Source organism: Phyllobates terribilis, unplaced genomic scaffold (assembly GCF_046119375.1).
Source record: "Phyllobates terribilis strain yellow unplaced genomic scaffold, ASM4611937v1 Scaffold_11__3_contigs__length_659146591, whole genome shotgun sequence".
Lineage (NCBI taxonomy): Eukaryota > Metazoa > Chordata > Amphibia > Anura > Dendrobatidae > Phyllobates > Phyllobates terribilis.
Genome location: NW_027362771.1, coordinates 458,895,862 through 458,908,772, shown reverse-complemented (window position 1 = coordinate 458,908,772; position 12,911 = coordinate 458,895,862). Strand labels below are relative to the sequence as shown.

Below are 12,911 nucleotides of genomic sequence, written 5' to 3'. Positions count from 1 at the left end.
CAATTAAGCCCTTTACCCCCGAAGGTGGTTTGCACGTTAATGACCAGGCCAATTCTACAATTCTGACCACTGTCACTTTGTGAGGTAATTACTCTGGAACGCTTCAACGGATCCCCCTGATTCTGAGATTGTTTTTTCATGACATATTGTGCTTCATGATAGTGGTAAAATTTCTTCGATATCACTTGCGTTTATTTGTGAATAAAAATGGAAATTTGGCAAAAATTTTAAAATTTTTTGTAATTTTCAAAATTTGAATTTTTATGCCCTTAAATCAGAGAGATATGTCACAAAAATAGTTAATAAATAACATTTCCCACATGTCTACTTTACATCAGCACAATTTTGGAACCAAAATTTTTTTTTTTTTTATGGAGCTATAAGAGTTAAAAGTTGACCAGCGATTTCTCATTTTTACAGCAAAATTTACAAAACCATTTTTTTAGGGACCACATCACATTTGAAGTCACTTTGAGGGGTCTTTATGACAGAAAATACCCAAAAGTGACACCATTCTAAAAACTGCACCCCTCAAGGTGCTCAAAACCACATTCAAGAACTTTATTAACCCTTCAGGTGCTTCACAGGAATTTTTGAAATGTGGAAGAAAAAAATTAACATTTAACTTTTTTAAAAAAAATGCTACTTTAGACCCAATTTTTTTTATTTTCGCAGGGGTAACAGGAAAAAATGGACCCCAAAATTTGTTGTGCAATTTCCCTCGAGCATGCAGATACCCCATATGTGGGGGAAAACCACTGTTTGGGCACACGGCAGGGTTCGGAAGGGAAGGTGCGCCATTTGACTTTTTGAATGTAAAATTTGCTTGAATAATTAGAAGACGCCTTGTTGCGTTTGGAGAGCTCCTGATGTGCCTAAACAGTGGAAACCCCCCACAAGTGACACCATTTTGGAAACTAAACCCCTCAGGGAACTTATCTAGATGTGTGGTGAGCACCTTGAACCCCCATGTGCTTCACAGAAATTTATAACATGGAGCCGTGAAAATAAAAAAAATCAAACTTTTTCCACACAAATAATGTTTTAGCCCCAATTTTTTTATTTTCACAAGGGTAAGAGGAGAAAATGAACCCCAAAAACTGTTGTGCAATTTCTCCTGAGTACGACAGTACCCCATATGTGGGGAAAATACAGTGTTTGGGCGCATGGTAAAGTTCAGAAGGGAAGGAGCATTGTGTGACTTTTTGAACGCAAAATTGTCTGGAATTGAGAGCGGACGCCATGTCGCGTTTGGAGAGCCCTTGATGTGCCTAAACAGTGGAAACCCCTCCACATGTGACCCCATTTTGGAAACTACACCCCTCAAGGATTTTATCAAGGGGTATAGTGAACATTTTGAATCCAGAGGTACGACACAGAATTTGATAACATTAGGTCATCATATTGAATAAGTTGTCATTAGTCTTGAGCGCAAGTGGTCGCTACTTGAGTTTGCATCAGGTGCACGGGTATGCACCATGTATCACGGGTGCTCGAGTGACATGCTCGAGTCCCCGCTCGCATGTTTCATGGTTATGAGGGTATGTGCCCACGATAAGTATTTCATGCGTATTTGGTGAGGAAATTTCAGCAGTGTAAACGCATGATATAAGCATGTTAAGCCTTCTGCCATGGTCCCCTATGTAATTCCGCAATTGTAATGCCCATGCTGCAGAATTTTCCGCAGCGTTTTTGATGTGCGGAAAATTCCGCAGCATGTCAATTGTTTGTGAGTTTACGCATGCGGAATTGCCATCTACAATGCAGTAGAAAACGCAAGGCAATTCTGCATGTGCAAAACGCGCGAAAAACGCATGTCAAAATCCGTATGCGTTTTTCCGGCAAAGTACATGCGGAAATGAAGCGTAAATTTTCTGCTTCATTTGCGCATCGTGGGCACATACCCTGAGACATCCAAAAAAACATGCGGGGATCACTCGTGCATGGCAGGCAATCCCCGCGAGGTTTTTTTGGCCACGAAGCATATGGGGCAGAGACTCGAGCATGTCACTTGAGCACCCGCGAGACTCATTCCTGTGCATTCCTGAGCACCTGATGCAAACTCAAGAAGTGAGCACTTGCGCTCAACACTAGTCGCCATATCGCCATCTTTTTTTTTCTTCTGAAAAAAATCCCAACCCCATCACAACCCTAACCCTAGAGTTTATTTTTTACGCCGTTCCGCGTGCGGTATAAGTGATTAGACAACTTTATTCTTCCAGCGATACTAGAATCATATCGTGTTTTTATGATTGACAGCAATCACACACAAAAAGACGCATTTTTTTGCAAAATCTAGTTTTTGCATCGCCATATTTTGAGAGCTATCACTTTTCAATATTTTGGCCAACAGTCATGTGACGGCTGTTTTTTGCGGGATGACTTGATGTTTTTATTATTTCTATTCCGATTTTTCAGAGGCAGAATAAACAAAAAAAAATTGTGGAATTGCTGGTTTTTATGTTTTTTTTTTATGCTATTCCGCGTGTGGTAAAATTGATAAGGCAGCGTTATTCTTCGGGTCAGTACGTTTACAGCGGTACCACATTTATATTGTTTTTCTATGTTTTGGCGCTTTTACACAATAAAAGCTGTTTTATAGAAAAAAATATTTTTTTGCATCGCTTCATTCTGAGAGCTATAACTTTTTGAGTTTTCAGATGATGGAGCTGTATGGCGGCTTGTTTTTTGCGGGACAAAATGACGTTTTCAGCGGTACCATTTTTATTTATATTCGTCTTTTTGATCGCGTGTTATTTCATTTTTTGTTTGGCGGTATGATGATAAAGCATTGTTTTTTGCTTCGTTTTTTTTTTTTTTTTTTTTACCGTGTTCACTAAAGGGGTTAACTAGTGGGACAGTTTTATAGGTCAGGTCGATCCGGACGCGGCGATACCAAATATGTGTACTTTTATTGTTTTTTTTTTTCATAATAATATTTATTGATGGGTACATTATATTTTTATTTTTGGTGGATTATTTTTTTTATTTTATTTTTTTTAAAAAAATTTTAACACTTTTTGGACTTTTATTCTGTGTCCCACTCTGGGACTTTCACTTTTTTTATTCTGATCGCCTGTGTAGCACAGGAATGCAGCACCATCCCTGTGCTATATAGGCTGTAAGCGCTGCACAGGGAGAAAATAGTTTGGTCATGCACTGCGCATGACCAAAGAATCTTCCTGCTGTCTGGTGACCTGGATGTTGTCATGACGACATCGGGTCGTCATGGCAACATCCAGGAAGCCTTCGATAGCAGCATTGAGGGGGTTAATGTGCCGGGAGCGGTGCGGGACCGCTCCCTGCACATAGCACCGGGTGTCAGCTGTGACTATCAGCTGACACCCGGCGGCGATTGCCCCGCACCGCTGGTCCAATCGGTCCAGGTCACCAAGACGTACTATTAGGTCATACGTCAGAAAGGGGTTAAAGTCTATGGGGCATGTTCACATATCCGCATTTAGGGAATCAAATGTTTGCAAAAAAACAAAAAAAAAACAAATGGAAAACAGAGATATGTCCATTTTCGATCCTATTTGTACATCAAACTTGTCTGTTCAAGTGAATTTGTCCATGAAAAATCGGCATGTTATCAGAGTACTGAATTAATTTTACTATTTAATGCGCAGAACCATTGATTTTTTTTTCTTTAACACCCAAAAAAAAACACACTGGTGTTAGAAATGCACGCACGGACCAACAATGGCTACCCATCCAATAAACAATACTGATGAAAAGTGGACCGTTTTTCTTGTACACAAAAACCCCATCCAAATTAGACCTTATTCTCTCTCTAACCTAACACATATGGGATGGCTGCCAGTCCCATGTCTCGCACACTGCATAAGCACGCTGTATCCACCTACGTGCATAGGGGCGTTGGGCAGCTGTATATGGTTATATTATACGTCAGAACAACTATGATCCTTATATTCAGTAGGCAGCGTACATTTCCCCAATCACTCACTGTGTTAAAAAGGATAAATGCGATATACCAGCCATTATTATTCCTTGGGATCTACGATCAGACGTCCTGAGTAAATAACTGGATATTTTAATGTTTATAATACGGTCCCATCTTAAAGGGATACATACAGGATTAATTCATTGCACACTCGTAAGCTGCTATAATTGTGCAAGTTTATTTACAGGCAAAAAATCAAAACAGTGGTGGAGGCGACAGTAGACGTTTCGGCCACAGTAAGGCCTTATTAATTACATCGCTACTGCAAAAGAGATACATGACATCAGAATAAGAGCATAACAAGTGGAGCAATAAAAAACAGTGAGTACAAACCACATCCAAATGGTGGGAGCCAGAGGGAAGTGACCATGGGGAGGAGAAGTGGGGGTGGGTGGGGAGCATGGTAGGGGAATGGGGGAGGATGGGGAGGAACAGGGGAACAGTACAAGCGTAAACAAAAATATATAGATAGTATGTACATTATTAAGCAGTCACAGAGTACCCATAGAGCAAGGGGTTAATAGAAAAAGGGGTATCCTTACTTGTGCTTAGTTTTGACCATGAGCCAGGTATAGGGCAAGTGCCAAGGCGTGTGGTTCAGAGCAGAGCAGTAAGGGAACATGTATTAGTGCCATAGAGTATACTGCTAGGAGCACAGGTGTAAATGGCTGCGAAAACCTTTTTTAATTTGTACCAAAGCCTCTCTGCCTGTATATATCTATAACAAAAGTGGCATAGGTTAGAGGGGCGTTCAGTGGTAATAGGTGACCATGGTAAACGCTTACAGGTGAGGGCAGATACCTGGAACTATATGTGCTCCAGGTTTTGCTACAAATTGTATCCCCCATGCCATGATCTTGCCCCACTCCCCCTCCACATGTGTCTAGGTCCTTCTATTGTATCTCCCCTACCATGGTACTGTGGTTCCGTACACCCTGAGTGCGCCTTGTAACTCCACGCTTACGCTGCCCCAGTACTACCTCCCACTGACTACGGTCCGCACATGCGCCACCCTAGGGCAGTACTTTGTTTACTATAATCATAACAACCCTCGGCCGCCCCCCTCCCCCTAACTCCGGACAGACGCGTCACTTCCGGAGCCACGCACCCGGCCGTGCCGTACGTCCAGGAGCGCACGGCGCCCTATACAAATGGCGCCATCAGTACCTCACTAACTCCAATCCTGGAAGGAGCTAGGCCCCAGCAATCGCAGGTGGGACCTCCACCAGTCAGACGTCACAGACGCAGGAGCACCTACTCCAATTTCTTCCAGGTATCTGCCCTCACCTGTAAGCGTTTACCATGGTCACCCATTACCACTGAACGCCCCTCTAACCTATGCCACTTTTGTTATAGATATATACAGGCAGAGAGGCTTTGGTACAAATTAAAAAAGGTTTTCGCAGCCATTTACACCTGTGCTCCTAGCAGTATACTCTATGGCACTAATACATGTTCCCTTACTGCTCTGCTCTGAACCACACGCCTTGGCACTTGCCCTATACCTGGCTCATGGTCAAAACTAAGCACAAGTAAGGATACCCCTTTTTCTATTAACCCCTTGCTCTATGGGTACTCTGTGACTGCTTAATAATGTACATACTATCTATATATTTTTGTTTACGCTTGTACTGTTCCCCTGTTCCTCCCCCATTCCCCTACCATGCTCCCCACCCACCCCCACTTCTCCTCCCCATGGTCACTTCCCTCTGGCTCCCACCATTTGGATGTGGTTTGTACTCACTGTTTTTTATTGCTCCACTTGTTATGCTCTTATTCTGATGTCATGTATCTCTTTTGCAGTAGCGATGTAATTAATAAGCCCTTACTGTCGCCTCCACCATTGTTTTGATTTTTTGCCTGTAAATAAACTACAGCAGCTTACGAGTGTGCGATGAATTAATCCTGTATGCAATTACAGGGCATTAATTGTCCGTTTCATCAGCACCTCCTTCATATAGATAGAGGATACGCTAATTATCTGCCTTTCCATCTTAAAGGGAGTCTGTGAGCACAAAATAACTATTCACAACAAACACAGCACCTTGTGTGGGAGAAAGGCCTAATACAAACTGTACCTTTAATGTCTAAATCCATAGCTGTATTTGCCAGAAATCGAGCTTTATTCAAATATGCTAATGAGGTTCTTGGTGCACTCTGGGTGTGGCTGAACAGCTCAGTGCATCTTCCCACCTACATGTTAAATCTGTATCTTCACCCTCGTTGTCCTTGATTCACAGCTCTGGGTTTACAGCCCTCAGAGTAGTACAGAGATAGATAAAAAAAAAAAAAAAAGCAAGTAGGTGAAAAGGTGCACTGAACTGCTTGGCCACACCCTAAGTGCACTGAGCACCTCATTAGCATATCTGAATAAAGAGCGATTTGTGCCAAACACAGTAATGGACTTGAACACTAAAGGTGCACGCTTTATTAGGGCTATGTCCCCATATAAGGTTCTGATTTGAACAGTGTTTTTTTGTGTTCACAGACTCCCTTCAAAGGGAACCTGTTATGTTGAAAATCATGCTGATCTGCAGGCAGGATGTTATAGAGAAAAGTTTTAGTAAAACTTGCATTTTAGTCATTGAAATCCCTGATGTTTGTCGGCATTAGTCCAGTGGGCAGATAGTGAATGACAGTCTTCCCTGTAAGACTGTGCATGCAGAGATAGCTGTCAATCACTGAATAGGACCGCCCACTTGACTCATTCATACACACATCAGGGATTTCAAAGAATAAAAGAGAACTTATACTGAATCTTTTCCAACAAAAATATATAGCAACTTCTCCTTCTCTTTACAACGCTGTCCACAGACTGGACTGCAAGTACAATGTGTGATAGGTTCTCTTTAAAGGGGTTGTCCCCAATACTCTGACAACCCAGTCTCAATTAACACGTTTGCCCCCAGGAAAATAACACTTACTCTCTCCTGCGATGCCATTCCAGTGGTGTCGGCATTCGCTCTCCCAGGGATTGTGTCACATGGCTATGTCACGCGAGCCCTGCAGCCAATCAGCGCTGGCTTCTCTCACCCTGCTTTCGGACAAGTCAGACATCAAAACAAAAAACTTAGAGCTGAGGCTGGCCGCTCACTTCCTCTTGACTTTGATTCATGTGAAGGCGGAAAAGCGAAGCCAGCATTGATTGGCTGCAGGGCTGGGGTGACATAACATGTGATATGTGATGTGAGCCCTGGGTGAGCCAGTGCAGACACCACTGGAACGGCATCAGCATCGGAGGTGAGTAGAAGTGTTGTTATTTTGCTGATTGAGAAGGGGTTGTTCGAGTAGTGGACAACCCCTTTAAAGTCGTGATACTGACTGAACCATGCACAGAAGTGTCAATAGTGTTGAATGTCACACAGTGTGATGTGTTACCTTGATATTATGGATCTCATGTGTTTTGAGTTAAAATATTTTTTTTTCTGTTGCTGTTCCCATCAACATGTTGGAGCAGCTAAAGAAATTGACAGTACATCTAATCCACAATACTAATCCACCCGTACTATTAACGTGTCGATCCTCACATGTCCTACTTAGTGTAACCTTGATTCAGACTAGGAGAACTACCAAGTCTTGTATCATCTCCACATAGTCAGCTAACCAGTGCCCTCTGGTGGACAAATGATTCATAACAGTATTACAATATTCTTTCCTTCCTTCTTTCCCAGATGGTAAAAACGAATCAAGGATCCCCATTTTATTAAGCTCATTAGTCTATATGTAACCGCTGTCTGTTAAAAGGATTTGTATTACTTTTTCATTTTTATGATAAGTCAAGAAATGGCACATTAACATGGCATCTATTGCAGAATGTGCCAGCTTGCTACCTGTTTCTTCTGACCAATCCTGTGTGCTCTGGCCTGGGCCTGCAAGTCATTTTGAGGATTCCAGTCGGAGTCGAAGATAACTACAGTGTCAGCCGAAGCCAAATTTATTCCAAGCCCACCAGCACGTGTAGACAGCAAAAAGCAAAAATCCTAAATATTAAAGAAAGGCACTGTTATTACATTGTGGGATTTTCCTGTTACCTTATTGCAGCACAAGACAGAAGATGCCTGACAAAGTATGACATCATGCTGCCTGCCATGCTACAAGCACAGATCAGGGAGAAGATAAAACACTCTCTAACCTCAGAGCCTTCGGCATTAAAGTGGTCCAGTGCTTGCTTACGAAGCTCTCCCTTTATTGAGCCATCCAGTCTCTGCAAATAAACAAAAATGTGATTCAGGGGATGACAGGAGCGCTGCAATGCCAGCGTATCACACTGAAGGATTAAAAATAACCTTGGTGCTGCGTGCAGCTGATGAACCCCCCGGAGACAGACACCCTGTGACCACAGATCAGCTTACAGTCTGCTGGGCAACTAGCTCCTGACTACTGCTGCTCAGTCCGGCCGCTCTCACATTTAGGTTTAGCATGTGTGATTAATTCAAGATTCTGGGGGTCCTCTGTCAGAATTAAACTATTCTTTTATTACCAGTTAGTTTAAATTGCAAAAATCCTGCCCTCTCCTCTAATCACATGTGAAAGGACAGACCAGGTAGGTAGAGTATTTTGCGTGGAACAAACATTATCTCCTAAACCCCAAGAAAATAATAAAGAGGACTTTATATTGGATTTTTTACATTTAAACGGAGTACCTCCTCCTATTGGTGGTGCTCCACTGATTCTGGAGCAGTTTTCCTTTTTGTTCTGTGCCCCTCTATTACAAAGTTATGCCTCTTGTAATAAAGGTGCTAATTTTCTTTTCAACCAACTGGGCGTAGACCATAGAGGTTCTCTGTGGGCGTGGTCATTTTTGATTGGCCAGCATCCGAGGAGAGAAAGCAAACGCCCACTGAGAAGCTCTGTGATATATACTCAGTTAGTTGAAGGGAAAATTTTCACCTTTATTAACGGGGGCATGACATTGTAAGGTCGGAGGTACAGAATAAAAAGAACTAGGGCAGCAGGGTGGCTCAGTGGTTAGCACTGCAGCCTTGGGTTCAAATCCCACCAAGGACAACATCTGCAAGGAGTTTGTATGTTCTCCCTGTGTTTGCGTGGGTTTCTCACGGGTTCTCCGGTTTCCTCCCACACTCCAAAGAAATACTGATAGGGGATGTAGATTGTGAGCCCCAATGGAGACAGTGCCGTCTGTAAATTGTCTGAATTGTAAAGCGCTGCGGAATATGTTGGCGATATAAATAAAAAGATTATTATTATTACTATTAACTGTTCCATGATCAGTGGAACAATGGCAATAGCAGGAGGTCCTCAGTCTAAATTAAATGGGCAGATAATGGGAGAATTAGGCTATGTGCCCACGATGCAGAAATGAAGCAGAAAATTTCTGCAGCATTTCTGCATCTCCCTGGCAGAAAAAATGCATGCAGATTGTGCATGCGTTTTTCCTGCAGAATACATGCGGATCCACATGCGGATTCACATGCGTTTCCGCGTGCAGACTGACAAGCGCTTTCCAGGCGATAGCATCACTTGGAAAGTGCTTGACAACTAGGTCACACTGTATAAATCCATGCAAACACCATGGATTTATACAGTGTGAACCGCAAAATTAAAACAAATAAAGCTATACTCACCCCCGAGGCCCCGGTGTGTGCAGCAGCGCTGCTTCCTGGCTGGTTCCCGGCTGCCGGCATATCGCGAGACAGAGCGGTGAAGGGCCTGCGGTCACATGACTGTGACGTCACCGCAGGTCCTCAAGCGATGCCGGCATTCAGAGAGAAGATGCCGGACAGGTGAGTATAAACTTTATTTGTTATTTTATTCTTTTTTTACAGGTACAATGGTACCCAGGTCTGGATGAGAGTCTCCTCTCCTCCAGAACTGGGTACCATCCGCACATAGAGACGCATAGAAGCCGCTTGTAAAAATGTACAGTCGCGGTTTCTATGCGTCTCAATGCAAGTCAATGGCGGGAGTTCCGCTGCGTTTCCGCAAAATTAAATGACATGCTGCGGATTTTTGTACGCAGCATAAACGCTGCGGAAAAATCCGCAGCATGTGCATAGAACATGCGGAATCCCCTTGGGGACCATGGGGTGCGGATTACCTAGAGTTTTACAAGCGTTTCCGCTGCGGAAATTCCGCAGCATAAACGCTTGAAAAACGCTACGTGGGCACACAGCCTTAATCTCCCTGGCAGAAAAAATGCATGCGGACTGTACATGCGGACTGTACATGCGGACTGTACATGCGGATTGTACATGCGGATTGTACATGCGGATTGCACATGCGTTTTTCCTGCCAGGGACAAGCGTAAGTGAAGCGTTTTGATCATGTGATTTCACATGCGGGTTATCAAGCGCTTTTCCAAGCGATTTTAGCATCACTTGGAAAGTGCTTGACAACTTGGTCACACTATATAAATCCATGCAAACGCCATGGATTTATATAGTGTGACCGTAAAAGAATGGTAAAAAATAAATATTATACTCACCTTCCGATGGCCCCCGGTCTCCTTCTCCGGTGCGTCCGGTCTTTCCGGTGTCTCGCAGTTGTGTAAAAGGACCTGCCATGACGTCATTTAGTCATGTGACGGGTCACGCGACCGCCAACGTCAGCGGTCACGTGACCCGTCACATGACTAAATGACGTCATGGTAGGTCCTTTTAGACCATCGCGAGCAGCCGGGAAGCCAGGACGCATCGCTATGGAGACCGGGGGCCATCAGAAGGTAAGTATAATGTATATTTTAATTCTTTTTTTTTTACAGGTACTATGGTACCCGGGTCTGGATGAGAGTCTCCTCTTCTCCAGACCCGGGTACTATCCGCACATTGAATCGCTTAATATCCACATGTAGTCATGCGGATATTATGCGATTCAATGCAAGTCAATGGCGGTGAAAAAGCCGTGATTACGCAAAATAATTGGTAGTGCTGCAGATTTTTCCGCAATGATAATTCGCAGCGGAAATTTCCGCAGCATGTGCACAGCACATGCGGATTATCATTGGGGAACATGGCAGATCTTCTACCAAGCGTTTTTTTAAGTGTTTCTGCAGCGGAATTGCCACTGCGGAAACGCTTAAAAAACGCATAGTGGGCACACAGCCTTAGGCGTTTTTATTTGTTGCAAAAAAAACAAACAATCAATTTACTTGGCATGTATAGGGCATTATGGTTACAGGAAAAAGCAAAATAATTTTTTTTTGTATAATAAAAAAAGTTCTACCATTTTCTAATATTCTTTCTGTATCTATTCCCCATGGTTTGCCAAATCTCTGCTTGCAACTATCAATGCCTTAACATCTGCCAAAAATGACAGCCAGGATTAGAGAAACTGCGGCATGACCTAATGTCTGATAAATGTGGGTGTTGCAGCTAGGAGTAGAACCTCAACAACAGGGGGTCTCTAGACCTCCCCTCTTGCCAGGTGCCATGGTCGCTACCATCGGTAGAGGGGTAATTCTGCGTGCGAGAATCACAACATTCACTTTTATAGGAATTCCCAATACAGCCATGTCGAATGTTATTCCGGTTGAACACTAGACAAGTCTCACAAATGTCAAATATGTTAACAAAAGTTTTCTTCGTTGCCGTACCTGAAAAGGGTAGTGTTTAATGGTGAGGTATTCAGCCAGGATATCCAACATGCGCACCATCTGAGAGAAGATGAGCACTCGGTTACCTCTTTCACGCAGTCGAGTCAGCAGTTTGTCTAAAAGTATGAGTTTCCCACTGCTCCTTATCAAGGACTGTAAGAAAAAGAAAAAGCTGTTTATTATCAAATGTTTTCATTAAAAAAAAAACTTTTAGATAACTTCATCTCTTAAAACTTGGCTTATTGGTGCCTGACAAAAGTGTATATGCTGGATTCTTGGCTCTATATTGTAGTCTTAAAGGGAGTGTATCAGCAATGAAGACATTATTTAAACCATATATATAATGAAATATAAGTTTTTAGATTATGGGACAAAAAGTGAGTTTTCTCAGTCACCTCATTGGGGGACACAATCATTCTCCCTCTGTATCTGATGTCTCAGCGCAGCGGACGCAATGACGACATCATAAGGTGTGCGTTATACGGTATGGAGGACTATGTGGGGCCATTATACTGTATGGAGCACTGTGTGGGGTCCATTATACTGTATGGAGGGCTGTGTGGAGTCCATTATAATGTGATAATGGGGAAGGGGGGGGGGGGTGGAGGTACAGAAGGGTCACTCTTCCATCTAGATCACAGGACCCTTTATTGACGCAGCTGGTGAGCAGATACCGATGCAAACAATCTTTTGCAATTAGTCTCCTGCCTGCCCTCTAAAGTGTGGCACACTGCACAGAGCAAAAACAAGCCTAACACCCGGAATCCATCATGATCCCACAGGAACAAGTCTGTTCAGGACAGGCGAGTATAGCCCATTGCTTGCGTTCTTCTGCATTGCACTGGCATTTCTGGCCCACGTTCCCCACTGGACTGGCACACTTTAGCTTTTTTTCGCTGCTGGCGGTTTTTCCTGTTTCGTTTTTTCCTCAAAACAATAAAAAAAATTATACAGATTTACCAATCCTTGATGTGGGATCTTCCATACTGGTGATTTCTGTTTTTCTGGCCCGTTTTCAGAACTTGCAGCACTCCCTGATGACTCTCCGATACATTCCCAGGGCAGGGAGTATTTTAGTCCCTGGCTTCAGTTGCGGCTTAGCTGCCTCTGATTTAGGCTCCAGCTTCAGTTGCGGCCTAGTCTGTGCATATGGGCCTCTGTGTTTCTGGAGCCGGTCCATTAATTTTGGCTCCTGGTTCACTTCTGACCTAGCCTGCTCCAGTGGGCCACACACCTGCTCTCCTAGCCCTTTTCGGGCTCATGAGCAGGCTCACTTCCCTCTCTTCAGCCTGTGTCCGCCCCTTCCGTTCTCTTTGGGAGCTAATGCTTCTGTGTGCTGTCCTCTGAACTAGGTCCTCAGCCTGGATGAGAGGGATTATCCATGTCCAGCAGAGC

At 43.5% G+C, this 12,911-nt stretch overlaps 1 protein-coding gene across 13 annotated transcripts in view; it reads right to left on the bottom strand.

The window, feature by feature from the left end:
- The window catches only part of CHD2 (chromodomain helicase DNA binding protein 2), a 129,991-nt gene that overhangs the window by 33,650 nt on the left and 83,430 nt on the right, over window positions 1–12,911 (bottom strand). For all 13 annotated transcript variants that reach the window (XM_073653315.1, XM_073653311.1, XM_073653310.1 and 10 more), the window contains exons 19-21: window positions 11,517–11,669; window positions 8,097–8,168; window positions 7,795–7,944 (exon numbers count right to left, since the gene is read on the bottom strand). In XM_073653315.1, coding sequence (XP_073509416.1) covers window positions 7,795–7,944; window positions 8,097–8,168; window positions 11,517–11,669 — 375 coding nt within the window. The remainder of the gene's footprint in view (window positions 1–7,794; window positions 7,945–8,096; window positions 8,169–11,516; window positions 11,670–12,911) is intronic.